Below are 21,402 nucleotides of genomic sequence, written 5' to 3' on the forward strand. Positions count from 1 at the left end.
CTAGCTCTCATGGCCTAAATATCTACCCTGAAAATATTTTTTCTCAAGTTTCCTGTAGGTAAGAAGCAAAGGAAAACGTCTTATGGCATTGGTTTTAAGTTCTCTAAAAAAACTGTTTATTCAACTAGTTTCTTCCCCTCAAAGCACAGGGTAAAAGAGATCATTTAAAGAGTATAAACTTTCCACTCCCACTCCACCCCCAGGCCCCGCGTCACTCTCCAGACGTAACCACAGTCGACAGTTTTCTTGTATACCCTTCCCAGAGAGACTGTGCAACCGTCTGCCTCCACACTGACTTCTGCCCAATATTCAATTTGCTTTTACTTAATAATATTCCTGGGAAATTTTTCCATACCAGTACATCTAAGTCTATTTTTCTCTTTTAAATAGTAGTGTAATATTCTATTTTATGGAACTACTATGGTTAGTTAACCAATTCCCTAATAACGGACTTGGTATTATTTGACTTTGCTATTACTTGGTTTTTAATTCTTAATAACAACAAGTTTAGTTACATCCTTGAAAGGAATGAAATTCAAGGGTTCCGGAAGGCAGTGGGAGATCTTAAATCACACATGAGGCAAAATCAAGCACAGATATGACAAATATGAAGCAGTTCAGAAGGTTTACCGGATTTGCAACAGACTTTAAGCGTATATTTTACTTGTTGTGACCAGGAACTTGACCACCCCGATCCACCATTTGGTATACTTGATACTGCAAAACTGTTTTCATTGCAACAAAGGTGATGGTTCTTAGTGGAACAGTAGTAAAATAATTCAGGAATACTGACTGATTTTACAAGATGATTTTAAAGCTAAAGTATTAACTTGCAAGTATCCATTGATGAGAATATAATTTCTCTCATGACGGACATCAATAAGGTAAGCTTGGTTTCTGAAGAAAGCATCCCTGAAGGGCAGTCTAGTGCTTTAGATCACAGGGATTTCAGAGTCAAGCAAGCCTGGATGGAACCCTGGCTCCCTTCTTTCAAAGTCCTTATTAAGCCTCAGTTACTTCATCTGTAAAATGGGGCCAATACTTACTTCACAGTGTGGCAGGTGGGGATTAAATGAGATAGCATGGCATATATAGTTACCGTTCAGTAAATGTTAACCATTATTTAGTGACTACCTAATTAACACTTTAACAAACACTTATGATATAGTGTTACTATGTACCAGGCACTACTGGCACTCTCTCCATCTCTCTCTTTCGCTCACAAACACACACACACTCACTCGTTATCTTCTCATAGCAGCCCCATGGGGTTAGTACTAATTAATAAATGTCTTCTTGCATGCCACTTTTCAGAGTGTGCTTTTAGATGCATTATCTCCTTTTATTCTCACAACCACTACCCAAGTGAGAGAAAAAATGGAAAACAAGACCCAAAAAAGTCTGGAATTACAATCAACCAAAATAAAATTTAAACTATTGTTTTATACAGATTGTAGTGTTTCACAATTATTTCAGATTGTTTATAAACTCAGTGTTTATAATTAACTATGATATCTCTTTGAACTCTCAGAAGTGTCATGAATTACCTTCTTTTTCATGGTTTTAAACATAAGGGCTACATTATTAAAACAATAATACATAATAATAATACATGCTGAGAAGTTATGGAAAAATAGAAAGCATTTATTGCTTTATCAGATTCTGTATAGTATAATAAACATCTCAGTCACCTAGCACCATGAGGAGATGATATGTTCTAAAAAGATTAATTTTCTATAAAACGGATGCCTTTAATAGAAATCTTTAGAAAATGTAACTTTCCTGTTTTGGGCTGGGATCGGGGAGATGGTAATGTGAAATCAAAATCCAAACCCAACCCATCATTCTTCCATGCTGATATTTACTTTTAATCCCTGCTTTTGCTATGACTGCGTTATGGGGAAGCTGTGTAGAAAGATTAGGAGTAGGAGTAGTAGGAAGCTACAGTGGGGCCAGATTTCTTCAGCACCCATTGCCCTTTCCTCGGATCCCTGCTTTTAGGAAAACTCAATTCAATAGGTGCATTTGGCCCTAGGCACTTGTGCCTCAGCACATCCCGGAATTGCTGCCTCAGGAGACAGCCCCATTTTGTTCCCAACAGAGAACATACACTTTCAGAAGAATTGTAAACTGAGATTCCCCACTCCTGTACCTCCCGTTCCTCAGATGGAATTATAAGGCCTCAGAATTCAGGAAAACACAAACCCTAACAGCATTCTTACAATAGGGCAGAATTCACTGACTCTAACTGAATCAGATGCGTGTTAAAGAGGGATGACAGCCATTATGGTGAGGTCAAAAAATGAGCCCCAAACTTATCCAAGAAAAAGAGATTACCCTAGCAAGTTTCCAGATGACCCCAGCGAAGAGTTCTGCACCCAGCCTCAGTGAGACACGGAGGAGCCTTCCCAGCTGCTTTTCTAAAGAAGCCTGGACAGGCTTGGACTCTCTCTCTGTGTTGGCCAATTTGAGTCTGGACCAGGGCCCTGTACCAGATGAAATATCTCGATCCTGCCAACTGCTTCTTGGCTTTGAGCAGCTGTAGGAGCAGCTGGTTTTGCAACACACAGAGTGAGCCCTTGTTTGGAGGTAGGAGAGTTCTACATTTTTGCAAAACTTACAAGTTTGGGTCTTTACCCAGCTACCTTCATGACGGTTAACCTGAAGATTTAGTGTGTTGTTCTTGCTATTCGCACATCTTACAAATAACCAAAGGATCTATAATAGTTTTATCCAGGGGAAATCTACTTGCAACTATAAAAGTCAAGTTTATCCAATTCTTTGCTTCAGTCAGAAACTGAAGGGTCATGAGATAAGAGATCAATTATCCCCAAACCAGCATAATAAAAAATCAACCAAATTCCAGGAATGGTAGATTGAATACAAGAATTTACTCCTGCTCCCTCCCGATATCCCAGTAAAGGGATTTGTTTTTTCCTAAGGCATAAAACTGCTAAGATAGTAAAAGCACATGAGAGGAGATGACAATAATGAAATTTCAGAAGCTGGAAAGTAGACAGAGCTGAATCTTAAATTGGCAGTGGAGAAAGCCAAGAGCAATTTACACCACAGAATTCCCAAAAGGCCCTGGTGGCATTACTGGAAGTAGAACAATGGAAGGGATGCGCTAAAATAAAGAGGTTCTGTTGAACTTCTTTCAAGAAATTGCTAGACTCCCCAGACCGGCACCTGCTCTGTAAAGGAGTGATTGCTCCTCTCCCATCCTCACAAAAGATCCATATCTGAAGATACTTTCTTTGGAAAGTATAAAATATTTCTCTGGGTGAGGGATTCAGCACAACTTATGGCGGAGGGGGTGCGGTAATGAACTCTGGGACCGGGTAAACACGTGCATGCTGAGAAACTCACCCCAGCCCTTTTCCCCACTTGGTTCCCAGAACGATGGCAGCAATGCCCAGACCCTGCAGACAGGGGACTGGAAGATCTTCTCTGGGTGATCTGAACAGCCAAATGAAAGTGACACTGCTGGTTCCCCAAATAATAGGCTGTCGACAGCACCTCAAGTGAAGCTATTACCAACAAGTCCCGCTCATGTGTACGAGGCTCAAGATAGCCTTGTTTCCCATTCCCCCCCCTCCCCCCCATTCTTGAATATAGCAGAGGAAGAAGGACCACCTGACATCTGAGGGAAGATTCTGAAATGAAAGATAGAGTCTAAAGCAAACAAAAAAGTCAACTTGCACCACGGGGATACCATCAGCAGAATTCAGATTGTGGGAAACTCTACAGGATGAATGGCCCAGTTTCTTCAACAAATAAATTGCATGGAAAAAAAGGAGAGAGAGAAATGAGGGACCTATAGATTAAAAGAGACTTGAAACATCTATTAACTAATTGCACTATATGGACCTCATTTGAGTACTGATTTGAACAATGTAGTTGTTTTAAAAAGATGAAATGATCAGAGCAATTTAAATATTTTTTGGATATTTGATGATATTAAGGAGCTGTTTTTAATTTTTTTGTATGACATATTATGGTTATGTTTTAATAGTCCTTATATGTTGGAGAAATAGACTGAAATACTTATGGATGAAATGATATAATAACTCAGATTTGCTTCAAGACCCTATGGGTAAGGAGGATGGCTAAATAAGCATGGTCATGGGATGAAGGGAACACGGGAATCTTTTATACCGTTTTCTCTACTTTATGTTTGAAATTTTCTATAACAGAGAAAATCTATCATTGGAATCCTCAGAGAAGATAATGAAATCATAAAACAGAAACAAAATAATATAAAAAAGAAACAAAGAATTTTTAAAAGTTCCTATAAATAAAAAATAACAGAAATAAAACATTAAGTAAAGAGTTGGGAAAAAATTGAGGACATATCACAGAAAGTAAACCGCAAAATTACAGAAATAAAAATAAAGAAAAGAATAAAAAATCAGAGGACTAGTCCAGAAGGTCCAAAATCTGGGTAACAGTTCCAGAAAGAGAGAAAAGAGAAAGAGGAGAAAGGAATTCATCAATACAATAATCTAAGAAAATGTCCCCAAACTGAAGACCATGAATTTCTAAAAGAAAAGGATGCACCAATTGCCTGACACAATGGATGAAAACAGGTCTACATCAAGACATATCCTTGTACAACTGCAGAACATTGGGAACAAAAATATTTGACAAGTTTCCAGAAAAAACAAAAAAACAAAAAACAAAAACTCTGGCTATAGATAAAAGATCAGGAATCAGAAGCATGCAAGACTTGATAACAGAAAAAACTAGAAAGCAATGGAACAATACCTTCAAAATTCTCAAGGAAGTTATTGCCAACAGAGTTCTATAGCTAGCCAAACTGCCAACCAAAGGTGAAGGTAGAATAAAAACATTTTTCAGACATGAAGGCCTCAAAAACTTCTTCCTTTTTTCTTTTGCTGAGGAAAATTTGCCCTGAGCTAACATCTGTGCCAATCTTCCTCTATTTTGTATGTGGGTCGCCACCACAGCTTGGCTGCTGACAAGTGGTGTAGGTCTGCATTTGGGAATGGAACCTGGGCTGCTGAAGTGGAGCATACTGAACTTAACCACTAGACCCTGGGGCCAGACCCTCAAAAAATTCATTTTTATTCATCCTTTATCAGCAACAAAAGCAAAGAAATAAATCCAGAAAGAAGAAGAAGAAATGGAACACAGGAAACAAGAGACCTAGCAGAGAAGAGAGGTGAAGGGAATTCCCAGAATGGTGAGAAAAGGTTCCAAAGTAAAAGTCTCCTCTCTATGCCTCAGTTCCCTTATTGTGAAACAGGAACTAGTGATAGTACCTATCTAAGAGACTTGTAAGGATTCAGCATAAGACATTTAGGGTAGAACCTGGCACAAAGTAACAGCTACAAGAGTTGTCGTCATCATCAACATTATCACAGAACTCACTCTATACTATGTTAACATATAACTACTTGATATATTACAATAACTAAAAAAAAAGAAATCAATGTAAAACACATTTCTGAAGTGAATATATTTCCAAATTTGGAATGACTGAAAATAGTCACAGAACCATAGGGTTTTGGAGGTTGGCAGGGTTCTGAGGTTTTTCTAGTGCAATTTCCCTGTTTTAAAGGGTAGAAAATTGAAGATCAGAGCTTCTAAGTAACTTGCTTAAGACTACCTAGCTATTTAGAAGAGTTGGGACTAGGAGTCAGGTGTCTCATGTCATCGCACTGAAAATCCGAAGAGCAGTGACACAAGCTACATCTGCGGTATCCTCAGAGGGTCAGATTCACACAGACAAAACAAAATTACCATAGAAATATTTTGTCCAACTCTGTCATTCTACCCTAAAACCCGGTACTTGGCTCAAGATATACATAAGCAGAAAGGCCACATAGAAAGATGCAGCCAGGGCAATGAAGAGAGAAGGGTACAGCTGGGCTTACTGAGTTCCATGGACAATAAGGAAGAAAATGTATTGAATTCACAATTTGATACAAAGTTGTTTTAATTCTAGGAAGGACACCTCTAGGGGTCTACACACAAAAGTAAGAATATTAATCGTGCTATGGACCAATATGGCGCAGCATGGATGGGCATTTCTGATCCCTGAGTAATGCAATGGGTAGCAATGCACCTCCATTACAGTTTTCGAAGTCTTTTTAAAGGAATATACACAATTTGTAGGATTAGTAGCCATTTCAGTCACTACTTCCAAGGAAATGATGCTCCCATCAAAATGATCTGGCAGTCAGGACGACTGAGCAAGGCCAATGAAGAGTGTGAGGGTAGTCAGGGGCAAGACGGCAAGATCCTGGAAGAAGAGGATTTCCTCCTTGCCTCATCAGGCAAAGCACCACTGATATTCCCTTTGAAGTTTGAGAGGGCAATCAGGCTGGGTGAGAATTTTCCTGGCATAAATTCCATGATCTGTCTTGATCTTGTTTCCACTAAAAATAAGTCTTCTGTACATCTGTAGAAAGTCCCACTCAACAGTTTGAGATGAACTTATTTCAAAAGAAAATTGCCCATTTTCTTTTCACTGAATCTCAGAGGAAAAGTGCATGCTAATTTCTCATCTTTAAAACACTGCAAACTTCTATGCTTCTTGAATATTTATTTAAAACAAATTTGTAGTTACCTTTGGATATAGAACATGTTCCATAGCAATCCAAATACCAAAGTGATGACTTGTTGGATTAAACACCTCTTAATATTTTGACCATTTAGCAGACATTTAAAGTGACAGGTAAAGAGTACAAAAATACAAAAAACGCTATTCTCAAATGTTTTCATCTCTTTTACAAATGCTTATTTTGGTATTTTTGACTAACAAAAAGATTTTCTCCTTCCACTTTCTTATAAACGTTAGGTGCATCTTGGAACATCATTCAAACAGAGTAAAAGTACATACTGTAACTTAGCCAAGTTAGTCAAAACATCATAAGAAATAAAAACTATTTAAGAATATTTTCAATTTCTTCTGTATACAAACAGAAACATACAGAAAATACAGTTTTAAAATGGAAAGTACTGCAGTGTCAATACTCACAGAAAAAGCAGGATGCCAGTGTTCGCCAGGGCAAAGGCGAGTCCCAAAATCCCACTGCCCATGATGGCGTTGCTTAGGTTAAAAACAGACATGCCTAAGGAGGTTGTTCCTGGAATCTGAACAGAGACACAAACATTCACTCTAAGCAAACAGTCGCCAAGAAAGTTCATCCTGCCAAAGCCTTTAAAGCACTATTAGGAACCAACAGAGGAATGAAATTCAAAAAACCCTTCCTTGGCGGTCTAGTTATTTTTTTTTCAATGGATTTCAGGAGAAAACACATAGGGTCTGAGGAACATCCTGGTGAATACAGATAGCTATGCTTATGGTACTATGCTACATGCATTAAGAACATCTGTCCCAATTTACATGATGAAAAAAACAAGCATATTTTATTATAATGACACTTACATATTCATCACATTTCTTTTTTTCCAAATGGCTGTTAGTGAGACTTCTTCTACTTTCACGGTCAGAAATAAACTTGCTGTAAAGACATGTATAATAATTAAACTTCATGATAATGATTTGAAGCTTAGCATTAGGACTAAATGATTTATTTCTTACCAAAACATCACACATGAAAAATTATCAATCGGTTACCTAAGAGTTTACAGCCCTATTCAACTGTCCTTGGTTTCTGTTTTGTCTTGTTTTTTTTTCCCCAGTATTAGTTGTCTACATTCTTGTTTTACCAAATAAACTGTAAGTGCTTAAGGGTGGAGACTTTGCCTCATTCGTTTTTGTATCCCTCACTCACTTAGAATAAAACAATGCAAACAGTAGATGCTCATCTTGAGATGAAATGAAAGACAGCTGTGTGTCAAAAAGAGCTATACATTCCAAATCATTTTAATACTAATACATCAAAATACTATATGCACCGTAAGTTAACTGTTATATAGATTTTTCTCTAACTGCAAATCAGATAATGTCAAGAATTCCTTTGGCGCTCATATTCCTGGAGTACAAAGTTATTAAATAGGAATTCCCTCTCCCCTGCAAAAAAGAAAGCAACTCTCTCCCCATCAAACGTTCCCTCATCACCTGCTAGATGCAAGTCACTAGAGCATGAGATGAGGGAGACACGGGGGTGTGTAATAAGAGACGCAGACCCTAGGCTGTAGGAGTTCAGATTAGGAAATTAAAGTTGGGGGAGGGAGGGCATCTAGTTCATAGTTAGGGGCACAGTTAGGGCTTTAAGAAAGCATGGGATTTAGAATTTGACTTTGAATCCTCACTAGCTCTGAGGGCCTGGACATGTTACCTCAGTTTCCTCGTCTGTGAAATGGGAGTAACACTATTACATTATCACATAGCCTTATTGGGAGAACTAAATGAGAGAGCTGGGGTAGAACTTCAGTACAGCTCCGGGCTCAGAGTCAGAGCAATAGATGTGACTCATTCCTCTCCATGGGGGAAGTGGGACTTGAGGGGGGATGGGAAAGATTCAGACAGGCTGAGTGGAGTAAACTATATACAAATATAGAGAAGTAGGAATTCAGAAGGCTCTAAGAATCATCAAATATATTCAGGATTAGTATCAGAACTGTACGGCTGAAATTGCTAATTTTTTAAAAATTCCCCATTAAAAAAAAAACAAGAGCTATCGTCAAAGAAAAGTCCATTCACAGGCAAACTGCTGCATGTATTAGTGTGATATGTTAGGGATGCTTTTTGGCTCTTCTGGAAATTTAATTATTGGGTCTTAGGAAGAACTAATCACAGTGAACTTTTAAAAATTATGTTATTGAGGTCATATTGGCTTAAAACTGTGTAAATTTCAGGTGCACATTATCACATATCAGTTTCTGTATAGATTGCATCATGTTCCCCCCAATGGTGTAGTTTTTATCCGTCACCAGACATATGTGCCCCTTCCTCCCTTTTGCCCTCCCCTGAACCCTTCCCCTCCGGTAACCACTAATCTGTTCTCCTTATCTATGTGTTTGTTTATGTTCTACATATGAGTGAAATCATACAGTGTTTGTCTTTCTCTGTCTGCTTTATGTTGCTTAGCATAATACCCTCAAGGTCCATGCATGTTGTTGCAAATGGGACGATTTTGTCTTTTTATGGCTGAGTAGTATTCTATTGTGTGTGTGTGTGTGTGTGTGTGTGTGTGTATACCACATCTTCTTTATTCATTCATCAGTTGAGGGGCACTTGGATTGCTTCCATGTCTTCACTATTGTGAATAATGCTGCAATGAACACAGGGGAGCATAAATCTCTTTGAATTGTTGATTTCATGTTCTTTGGATAAATACCCAGTAGTAGGATAGCTGGATCATATGGTATTTCTGTTCTTGGTTTTTTGAGAAATCTCCATACTGTTTTCCATAGTGGCTGCACCAGTTTGCATTCCTCCCAGCAGTGTGTGAAGGTTCGCTTTTCTCCACATGCTCTCCAACATCTGTTAATTCTTTTCTTGTTAATTATAGCATTCTGACAGGCACAAGGTGAAAGCTCATTGTAGTTTTGATTGCATTTCCCTGAAGATTAGTGATGTTGAACATCTTTTCATGTGCCCGTTTGCCATCTGTATATCTTCTTTGGAAAAATGTCTGTTCATATCCTCTGCCCATCTTTTGATTGGGTTGTTTTTTGTTATTGAGTTGTATGAGTTCTTTATATTTTTTGGAAATTAACCCCTGGTCAGATATACGATTTGCAAATATTTTCTCTCAGTTGGTGGGTTGTCTTGTTGTTTCATTCATGGTTTCCTTTGCCTTGCAGAAGCTTTTAGTCTGATGTAGTCCCAACCGTTTATTTTTTCTTTTGTTTGCCTTGCCTGAGTAGACATGGAATTTGAAGAGATACCGCTAAGACTGACGTCAAAGAGTGTACTGCCTATATTTTCTTCCAGGAGTTTTATGGTTTCAGGTCTTACACTCAAGTCTTTAATCCATTTTGAGCTAATTTTTGTGTATGGTGTAAGATAATGGTCTACTTTCATTGTTTTGCATGTGGCTGTCCAGTTTTCCCAACACCATTTATTAAAGAGACTTTCTGTTCCCATAGTATGTTCTTGGCTCCTTTGTCAAAGACTAGCTGTGCATAGATGTGTGGTTGTATTTTTGGCTTTCAATTCTGTTCCATTGATGTGTTTCTGTTTTTCTGCCACTACTACGCTGTTTTGACTACTACAGCTTTGTAGCATATTTTGAAGTCAGGGATTGTGATACTTCCGTGTTTGTTCTTTTTTCTCAGGATTGCTTTGGCTATTCAGGGTCTTTTGTTGTTCCTTATAAATTTTAGCCTTCTTTGTTCTATTTCTGTGAAGAATGTCATTGGGATTGTGATTGGGATTGCACTGAATCTGTAGATTGACTTAGGTCATATGGACATTTTAACTATATTTATTCTTTTAATCCATGAGCATGGAATAACTTTCCATTCCTTTATGTCTTCTTCAATTTCTTTCAATAATTTCTTATAGTTTTCAGTGTATAGATCTTTCACCTCCTTGGTTAAATTTATCCCTAGATGTTTTATCCTTTTTGTTGTGATTGTAAATGGCATTATATTCTTGACTTCTCTTTCTGCTAGAAATGCAACTGATTTTTGTACATTGACTTTACACCCTACAACTTTGCTGTAGTTGTTGATTATTTCTAAATAGTTTTCTGGTGGATTCTTTAAGATTTTCTACATACAGAATCATGTCATCCAAAAACAGTGAGAGTTTTACTTCTTCCTTTCCAATTTGGATCCCTTCTATTTCTTTTTCTTGTCTAATTGCTCTGGCCAAAATCTCCAGTACTATGTTGAATAAGAGTGGTGAGAATGGTCACACTTGTCCTGTTCCTGTTCTCAGAGGGATGGCTTTCAGTTTTTCCCCATTGAGTATAATGTTGGCTGTGGGTTTTTCATATATGTCTTTTATTATTTTGAGGTACTTTCCTTCTATACCCATTTTATTGAGGGTTTTTATCATAAATGGATGTTGGATCTTGTCAAATACTTTCTTTGCATCTAATAAAATGATCATGTGATTTTTATTCCTCATTTTGTTAATGTGGTGTGTCACATTGACTGATTTGTGGATACTGAACCATCCCTGCATCCCTGGAATAAATCCCATTCGATCATGGTGTAGGATCCTTTTAATGTATTGTTGTATTCAATTTGCTAATATTTTGTTGAGGATTTTTGCATCCACGTTCATCAGCAATACTGGCCTGTAATTTTCCTTTTTGGTGTTATCCTTGTCTGGTTTTGGTATCAGGGTAATGTTGGCATCCTACAATGAGTTAGGTAGCATCCTGTCTTCTTCAATATTTTGGAATAGTTTGAGAAGGATAGGTATTAAATCTTCTTTGAGTGTTTGGTAGAATTCACCAGAGAAGTCATCTGGTCCTGGAGTTTTGTTTTTTGGAAAGTTTTTGATTGCTGTTTCAGTCTCTTGTGATTGGTTTATTCAGATTCTCTATTTCTTCTTGATCCAGTTTTGGGAGGTTGTATGATTCTAAGGATTTATCTATTTCTTCTAGCTTATCCAATTTGTTGGCATATAGCTTCTCATAGTATCCTCTTATAATTCTTTGTATTTCTGTGGCATCTGGTGGTTTTCTGTGACGGTTTCTCAATTTCCTCTTTATTTATGATTTATGACTCTATTCTGATTTTTTGTATTGTGGTTGCTACGAGGTTTGTATAAAAGATCTCATAGACGAGACTGTCCATTTTCTGATAGCCTCATATCTCCATTAACCTAAGCAGGTTCCATCTATTTTCTCTTCCCCTTCTGTGTTTTTGTTGTCACAGGTTATTCTTTTTTGTGTTGTGAATTTGTGACTAAATTGAAGTGGTTACAGTTACTTTTGATACTTTCTTTCTCTTTATCTTTTATGTTATAATTAAGTGTTTGCTAACCTATTCCGATAGCTGCAATTTTCTGATCTTGTCTATATTTCTCCTTGTTCAAAGCACTGTAAATCTTTGCCTTTTAGTTTCAGGTAGGAGGGTTCCCTTAATCATTTCTTGTAAGGCAGGTCTAGTGGAGATAAAGTCCCTCAGCTTTTGTCTATCTGGGAAAGCTTTTATTTCCCTGTTATATATGAAGGATAATTTCACTGGATAGAGGATTCTTGGCTGATGGTTTCCGTCTTTCAGTATCTTGAATTTATCATTCTACTCTCTCCTAGCCAGTAAAGTCTCTGTTGAGAAATCTGCTGAAAGCCTGATGGGGGTTCTTTTGTAGGTTATTTTCTTCTCTCTTGCTGCCCTTAGGATGTTTTCTTTGTCATTGGCTCTTGACAGGTTTAATATTATATGCCTTGCAGAAGGTCTTGTTGCATTGACGTAATTAGGATTTCTACTGGCATCATGTACTTGTGTGTCCAGTTTCTTCCTCAGGTTTGTGAAGTTCTCAGCCATTATTTCTTTGAACAAGCTCTCTGTTCCTTTCCCTTTTTGGGATACCTATACTCCTTATGTTACTTTTCCTAATTGAGTTGGATAATTCTCAAAGAATTTCTTCATTTTTTAAAAATCTTAGTTCTCTCTCCTCTTCTACCTGAATCATTTCTAGATTTCTCTCTTCCTTATGGTCTGCTTTATTTTTAATGCTTCCTACTTTTTTCCCCCATCTCTTTAATTGTATTCTTCATCTCCAGAATTTGTTGGGGTTTTTTTTAGAGCTTCAATCTCTTTGGTAAAATATTCCTTCTGTTCATTAATTTTATTCCTGAGCTCACTGAACTATCTTTTGGGGTTTTTTTGTAACTGGTTGAGTAGCTTTAAGATAGCTGTTTCGAATTCTCTGTCAGATTGTAGTCTTCTGTGACTTCAGGTCTGGTTTCTGGAGTTGCTAATTTCTTTCTGTTCTGCAGCATTACAGCAGTTCTTCATGGTGTTTGATGAATTCATCCTCTGCTGGTGCATTTGTGGTAGTAATCACCTTTTCTTATTTGGGTACAGCTTTGGTTCCTTTGCTCCTGGTCACCTGGGTCTGGTGTTCCTTCACTGCCTCTCCCTGGGTTCAGATCCTGTTGTCCTGTGCACCACCTGTGCTGCTGTTCTCAGGTTGTCTAGGGGTGCTGGGTGCACTACTGCCAGGGATGCTGGGTTCACAGGTGTCACTGTCACTGGCAGGACCCTGGGGGACCTGGGGACTTGTATACAGCCCCTGCTGCTAGTGTAGCTGGTGTTGGGGTTGCTGCCACTGCAGGCTGGATCACCAGATCTGTGGTGGTTCTTGTTGCTTCCAGCCACACAGATTCCAATTGGGACCGTTGTGGGGCGGGGCGGGGGGTGCAGGGGCTGTTTTTTCTGCTCCTGCCCTGTGGGCTTGTAGTTGAGCCCGCTCTGTGTTTACATGGGCACTGCAGCAGCCCTTGTGCAGGCCACCTTCTCTGAGGCCAGCTGCTGCACTCAGTGGGTGAGGCTGCTGGGTGTGGGGGTGGGGATGGCACTGGCCACCTTTCCTCAGCTGAGCCACTGCAACTGTGCACAGAGCGTTTGTGTGGGTAGGGCACCTCCACAGGCTGGGGCTCTGCACTCCAAAAACATTCCGTGGGCAGGGCTGCCCCTGCCTCCACTCACAGTGGCACTGGCAGCTGAGCGAAGATCCTGTCCTGGGTTGCTGCCTGGTGGGGAGAGGGGAAGGGGCTGCTCCCCTAGGTCCACTGCTTCCTGGGGGTCCAGTACACCCACCTTCAGATGTATAGCTGCCAGCATCCTGTGGTGCTAGGTAGGGAATCCTCTGCTGGTTAATGGATGTTCATTTAGTTGGAACTTGGGGAGACAGAAAGGGACCAACTCACTCTGCCATGACGCTGATGTCCTACAGTGCGTTTTTCACTAAGAAATGTAAAGCCAGTTGAACTGGACTGTTTTAAAGAAGCATATATCTTTAAACTACATTATATTTTCATGTGCTTTTTTGAATGATGCTATATTTCACAATAAAACACTTTTTAGTGAAAGATACATATCATCAATGTTAGTTTTATTTATCTACCCTTTTCATCTTTAATCCAAGGACTTCTCCCTGGCATTACTTCTCCATTGTCCATTTGCATTATTGCACCAGGATAAAGCAGACAGGCAATAGATGTACTACAAACTTCCTCGGAGACCATCACCTGGTATAAGCAGCACAATCTGCGGGTGATTCCCTCCAGCATCTGCCTCTGCCTAGGACTTTCCAGTTACTGAGAGATATCAACAGGAAGTAGAAGAAAACTCCCGTCTCCTGAAATGCAGCTGCTGATGCTGCAGCAGAGGAGAGCACAGACCAACTAACGCCAAAATAGGAATGTCAGGTGGTGCAAAATTGAGATGAGATAAGGAATCCAGAGAAGGAACAACCATTATTGGGTGGGATTAGCCAGAGGAAACTTAAAGGCAGAGACCTAAGAAAAGAGTATTGAGGTTCTTAGCAAGAGAATGACATAATGAAAGAAGTATCTTTGGAGACCAACCTGGCAATTGTATAGCGTTGCTACTAATGATTAGTTTGACCCTCTTTTGCCCTTAACGTTTTAAATCTTTCCACAGAATTGAGGTTTACAGATCTGGCTGGAGAGGGGCAAGGGAAAGCTGCCTTCCTTTTCATACAGGCAGCCCAAAGAAATCTGGGTGTGTGACTTTCCAAAATGAAACGGACTCATATTTAGTGTTGGTGTTAAAGAAAAGACTGTATTTAATCAGGCTAATTTTAATACCCAACTCAAGTCTACCAAATCTTTATTCAGATGGTCCCCCATTTGCCTTTCTTGTGGAGGGACTTGTTTTCCAAAGAGAATTTCCATTACTTTTAAATTGAGAGAAAAGTCTGAATGTTTTCAAACAAACCAAACAAAACACCAATAAACCGCCTGCTATGGCAGATCTAAGTTCCCTGCCTGGCAAGACTCCCCGGAATTGGTAGCAGAGGACTGGCGGGTAGAGAAGAAAGAGATGCAGGCACTGTGGCACAAGGGGCATTCAGTAGGGTCGAACACTGTGCAACGGAAGGGGATGAAGAATAAGGCCCCTGCGTGACTGCCAGCTCTCTCCCGAAGAACTTCTGCAGGATGAGAAGAATGAAACTGACTTACAGAGCTGCTGTGATGAGTAACCATTGAAAAATACAATAGGAAACATTGTGTGTCAAGTGCCTCCCTGATTCTGCCTTCCGGTCTACTTCTTCTGGCCTGCTTTCTGCAGCAAGACATAGAAGGTTTTCCAAAAAAATCGTCACTGCTTTTCCTGAAAAAGTTTCAAGTACAAATTGCTCACCCTGCAATTCTAGGTACTGCTTCATTTGATTTTGCCTCAATGTCCTAAGCGCAGCTCCCCTGCTCCTAAAAACGATCTTCCCAAGAGGGAGTGAGGAATGAGACATGACCAATACATTCCGAGAACAGAGACTGAAAAACAAGTAGTAGGAATTCATTCTCCCCTCAGGAGACCCTCCCTCCTCCTCTCAGCCCAAGCCTTCCTGCCGGTTCAAAGCCCTCATCTTCCATGAGTCTTATACTCTGATTTGAACCGAGTTTTCTGACTCTGACCTATTTACTGTTTTCTAGGCTCCTCCAGCATCCTGAGGCGTTGCGTAGTGCTCGCGGTCCCTCAGCTCCTTCTTATATGGACCTGTTCATACATTAGCAACTCAGAGGAACCCTCCAGAAACCTCATCTGCATCTTCTATTTAGGAATTCGGGAGTAGCTCAGGCTGCAGGGAAGTCTAGCTCAGTAAGAATGAAGCACTTAGAGCAAGCCTCTTTATTCTCTTTATGGTGTTTCAACTTTTTCTTCTCTTTAGTCTTTAAATCTTCGCTTTGTACTTCTGTAAACTTTTTTTTAAACAAAATAAAACCAACCTTTTTTGTAATGGAAAAGTCCATTCGAAATAACTAGGTCAAGCAGTTTATCACAAGTTTCTGTTATCTCACCATTTAAAAAATGCAATTGTGTGTTAAAAAACACTGACCTGTGGCAAAGAAATTGAATTAAAACTTCTGTTTATTGACTTAAAAATGGGCTATGGGAGAAGGTGCCTTTGACATGGGATCTCAGGATGACAAAAGTATTATTATAACAGAGTTTTCACTGGGTCAGCCTGTACTCACAAAGCAGAATTTGATCAACCAATTGTTCTGCAAACAGATAGAGACAAAACAAAAACCTACAGTGGCTGTGGCAGTGACCTTCAATAGACAAAGCCTGAAAAAGGATGTAGGCGTTGCATTGAGGTACTGTGAAGGGAGGCGAGCAATATAGGGCAGTGATTTAAAACCAAAAATAAATCAACAACAACAACAATCCAATTACGGCTGGGTTGTACAATGGGAAGATAATCTTCCTATTTTAATCTCTACCAATCAGGTTCTCACTAGATTATAATGTTTCATCTAAGGATTCATAACACAAAAGAGATGAGTGGTTGAACTTAAATGACCTTTCCTAGTTCTTTCCCTGAAATTCTAAAGTTCTACAAAAAAGGAAAAGAGAACAGGAGGAAAGAAGCAAGTAACAGAGATTGGAAAATGTGAAAGAATTAAAGAAACAGCAAGCATTTTAAGAGAAGTCTGAGAGGGACACAGAGCCTTACTTGGTGGATAAACTCTCTTGAAAATAGAAGAAAACAGACTTTAATTGTAACAGGAGCAATTCAAGCAAGGAAAGAATTTTCTGACACAAAAACTGAATATAGGAGGAAGTTATGGAATCTTCTATCCTAAGGTGTGGAAAAGACATTAGAAGAAGAGAGAGAGAACTTTTCAAGAGTGCTCCCAAGTGATACAAATTTAGTATATGAACTCTGAAAGAGACACAGGGACCAAAAATAAATAAATAAATAAAAGCTGATGCAGGGTGTAGTGACAAGAGTTGCCCCAAATTCTTTTAAGAAAAATCTCATTTTTCCTAGATGCTTCCTGGGTCATAACAACAATAGAGATGAGAGCATAGAGCTGAGAACTCTATAGGCAAGATACAACATAGAGATGAGAACAACAGTAAAGATTAAAATATGTGAATATTTGCCTGGATACAGCTAGAATAATATACTAACATTTCAACAACTTGAAGGTAATAATAACCAGCAATCATCCAAAGCCTAAAGCAATATTATTATTCCTGGGGGTGGAGAAGTGCTTGCCAAAGAAAGAGGGTTGCACTTTTATTGATATACACTTTTTTCATACTAAAAGGCTTACCATTACTAGACACTGTGCCAAGTACTTGACATGGATTTTCTCATCTATTTTCACAATAATTACATGTGGTTGGTATTATTATTAGCTCCATTTTACAGAAATTAAGTAACTTGACCAAAGTTGCATTACTAATAACTATGCTGTTGAGCCAGGATTTGAACCTAAGCTGGCTGATTGCACAGCCTGAGTTTTTAACCTACAAAGAGTATTGCGACTAATATTCCCCAACAATCCCAAGAGATAAGGTATTATTATTATTCCTGTCTTACAGGGATGGAATTTAGGCTCAAAGCACAAGATCACACAAGATCTACTGATAGAGCCAGGATTCAATACAAGTCTAAATGAAAACGTGCACTTAACTGCTCTCTCTGTGTCTGTCTGTCTCTCTCTCTCATTTAACAAATACTTTGTAATGTCCACAGTCTATCAGGCACTATTATCATATCACTACAGGGTACAAGAAATAAAGATGATTAAGGTGGTTCCTTCTCTCAGGAAGCACACATCTAGAGGAAGAGTCTAGAGCTTGCTACTCAAAGTGTGGTCCATGGACCAGCAGTACGGGCATCACCTGGGAGCTTTCTAGAAATTAGAATCTCAGGCCTCAACCCAGACCGAGTCAATCAAAATCTGCATTTTAACAACATTTCCAGGTGTTTCATATGCACATGAAAATGTCAGCAGTCCTCACCTAGTGGACATTTTGAAAGGTTTTGTTGTTCCAGGTATAGATTTCTCTGACTACAACCCCAAAATTAGGGTATGAAATAAAACAATTGAGCTGCAATAAGGACAGGGGTCCTAATGCCCAAATGGCTGTACTCTATTTTCAACTGAACTTAAAAAAATGATTCTTATAGTATCATAATGGGGAGTTTCCAGGCAAAGCTATCTGCTAGATGCCAGATAATGAGAGATGAATATTTATTTTCAACATTTACTCTAGTTCTCTAAAAAGAGGCACTGTTTCCTACAAGTTCACTGTTTTGGGAGCTGGTTCTCTTAGATTCATCTGGTTAGGTCTACCTTCCTCCCATCACTGTGAAAAAGCTGAAGAGCGAGAGGGACTCAGGTGAAACTATTGCAGGAATCATGGTAGGGGTCTTTTTTGATTTTTGCCTGAGGCTAAAAAGCTGAGACTTCATCCTGTAATATGTTGTTTTTAATTTTAATCGTTCTAGAGCCAAAAATGAAGCAAGATTCATGAACTGTGTCAGTGAAGGAGGGGAGACAAAATAAATAAATGCATCACACTGCATGGGCAACAGTGGAACCCAATTCTGCAAAACAAGTGGTCCACACCCAAGAGCTCTCCCGCTGCACCAGTCCTTGCCTTAGTCACAGTCCACAGGGAAGTGAGCTCACCTAGGCAAGGTGCCCAAGTCAGGGGCAAGAATGGGTGCTTCCACCTACTGCAAGTGGTAATCCCCTCAAAAACTTAAGACTTTCAGTAGGCAAAACTTTTTAAGATCAAGTTCAGATTCTAAACAGAATATTATAAATCACTCTTATTTTAAGGTCCTCAAGGTTTGCATACTTTGGGAATGAAGCTTCGTTATAAAACTAAAATGTCCTATTTGTGAAATGGTTAGAACCCCATCTATGGTTAAGTGCAGGCCAGCAGTGACTGCAGAACACTCCAGAAGTACAGAGCGTGAACTGGCACTTGTAGAGTTTAATACAACTAATAAAGACTATCTTTTCTGTGAATGCCCGAGCACTATAACCAAAGGCAGCAGGATAGAGAAGGGCAGGAATTCAGACAGACCTGTGTATGCCCTTGGGAAAGTTATTTTATTTTTCCGAGTTTCAGTTTCTCTATTTGTAAACGAAATTTTTAAATTTTCCTTATTTGCAAAAGAATATTTTGCATGATGTTATAAGGATAAACAGCCATATACGTAGAAACACCTGGCACTCAAGAAACCATAGTTACTATAAATAATTAGTCAGAAAGAGGAAAGAAGCAAACTTGAGTCCAACAATACGAAATATCACAACACAGTAAATAACACTTGGATGATAATGAGGAAGTGTCTGGGTTGGAGACTTGACCTCAAAGAACATTTAAGGAAGAGAAAAAGGAGGCGAGGCAGAGCTGAAACTTCTAAGTATATATAAATACGGCAGCTAAGTCCTCTGCTGGACTTTCAATTATCAGAATGTAGAGCACATTATCAGAAATGATTTCCTCAGAGACGCTTGGTTAGTTGATGTAAAGTTTTCATCCTCCTCCATCCCAAGTTCCTTTTGAGCCCCCGCCCCAAAGCGCAGCATCGTTGGTATCTAATAAGTAGTCCTGTATACTCCCCTCTCTTCTCCTAGCCTTTAGGAGGCCTCATGCTTCAGACGAGCAGCATCACTAACTCCTAGCTAGAGGGCTTCCTGCCAAGGGGTCCACATAAGCTGCTACAAAATCAGTAGGTCAGAGGATGCCCCAAATAATTAAAAAAAAAAAAAAAGAGAGAGAGAGAGACATTTGGTCCTACTCTACACAGAACCCAAGAGTTGGAAGGACTTGTTGGAAGGAGGTCACAGTTGATTCAAGAGCTTGCAGATCAGTGCTCTTCCCACCTACGTCTCTACCTCCTCTCATTCATGCTATCTCTTCTTTTCTGTTTCATGTACTGTTTCTCTACTACAGTTTCTCATAGAGCCATCTGAGCTCAACTATTATTGTTATTATTCAAAATCCATGTTACAAATGATGCTTGTAATGATGTATTTGTAGTTTTAATACAGGAACATTGGCAAACGCGACTTTGACCATTTTTTGCTTAAAATGTGGGCGAGGTCAGATGACTGTAGTACACACTCAGATACGAGATGCAGTGAAATTCCAACACTCCGTCTAATTCATAAGCACAGAGCTTTTGAAAAGTTAGGGCTGGTTGGGGTCCAATGTATTCATACATTTTTATTAGATTCAATTGAAAGATTTGAAAAGATGAATAAATTACTTTCCTATTTGCTTCATCTGCTATTGCAGACTATGCCCAACAGATGTCACATAAGAAATTCAAATTACATCTTCAAATGGAGCATAACCTTAGTAATGAATAATTCAAGAAAATAACTGAAAACCAGAATAATATTTTAGAGACATTTCTTTCATTGGATGGAAGTGTTAGTGGAAAAATACTCACCTATTTATTTGACCATTTTCTACTTCAGTGAAATCATTGGAATCATTGCTAATGTTATCGTCTTCGGGCACCGTCATGTTTTGCAACTCGGTTAATTCGAGTCCACTTTTGAAATGCATCATGTTTAGAAAGTACCCGTAGTCAAAAAATTAGCCCAAATTCTCCTGTTCTGAGTGTATTTACAAGTGGATAGCAGCAAAAATATCAGCTTGACACTCCTGAAATACAACACCATGAAAAATAATTAAACATATGAATGTCACCATTGATGAAAAATAAACTATTACAAGTAAACAAATAGTTAATTTACTGATACGCCAACTTTTACATTTTGCTACTGGATGCATTAAAACAATCTTTGTACATCAAGTTATAGAGGCTGTAAATGTTTATGCCTTTCATAAATCTCCCTCCATTTCTAACTATAAAATGAGTCATGTCCCATAATCTTTATGCTCATGTCAGCTGCAGGCAATATAGACGCCCTTTTATGAAACAGTGTGCTTAAAATGAAAGCGATTCAGTTATTTTAATGCGTCAGACCACAGGGCGCACAGATAGCTGGGTACAGACTGCACAGACACAAAAGCACCTCTGATTTAGCAATCCCAGTTTAATAAAAATGGAAATCCTCATTAAATGGCATCATGAGGGATCAACTATCCAACCTAAAGGTCAAGCAGCAGAGGACCAATCTGTCTTTTGAAATTTAGCAAACAGTTTATCCATCAACTGAAAGCGATTAAATCAGTCTCTCCAATGAAATCACCCCATGTCAGGGTATTAGGAAATTAAAAACTCATACCCAGGGGATTTAGGTTAATCCACCTGAAACTATATTTCCTCATCAGAAACGAAAGACTTGCAGAGTTCACGTTTTCCTCCACGTGGAGAACTGTGATTTAAATGCTGAGGGGTCACCAATAACATGTAAGGGGGAAAAAGGTTTCAGACACACACATCACCCATCAAAAAGCAGGTGGCAACAGAGGTAAATGCAACTTCAAAAGCAAGGCCTGTGTATGTACGGGAGCCTCACTGGGACAATCTCAGTGAGGTGATGGGGACCACGGAATGAAGCTGAATGGCAATGAGAT

The 21,402-nt window shown here is 39.0% G+C and overlaps 1 protein-coding gene across 6 annotated transcripts in view; it reads right to left on the bottom strand.

The window, feature by feature from the left end:
* SLC38A1 (solute carrier family 38 member 1) overlaps nt 1–21,402 on the bottom strand; it is a 68,875-nt gene that overhangs the window by 32,986 nt on the left and 14,487 nt on the right. For all 6 annotated transcript variants that reach the window (XM_014860471.3, XM_070495036.1, XM_014860472.3 and 3 more), the window contains exons 3-5: nt 20,306–20,523; nt 7,418–7,493; nt 7,007–7,122 (exon numbers count right to left, since the gene is read on the bottom strand). In XM_014860471.3, coding sequence (XP_014715957.1) covers nt 7,007–7,122; nt 7,418–7,493; nt 20,306–20,427 — 314 coding nt within the window. In that variant the 5' untranslated portion in view covers nt 20,428–20,523. The remainder of the gene's footprint in view (nt 1–7,006; nt 7,123–7,417; nt 7,494–20,305; nt 20,524–21,402) is intronic.

The sequence above is a fragment of the Equus asinus genome, chromosome 22 (assembly GCF_041296235.1).
Source record: "Equus asinus isolate D_3611 breed Donkey chromosome 22, EquAss-T2T_v2, whole genome shotgun sequence".
Taxonomy (NCBI): Eukaryota; Metazoa; Chordata; class Mammalia; order Perissodactyla; family Equidae; genus Equus; species Equus asinus.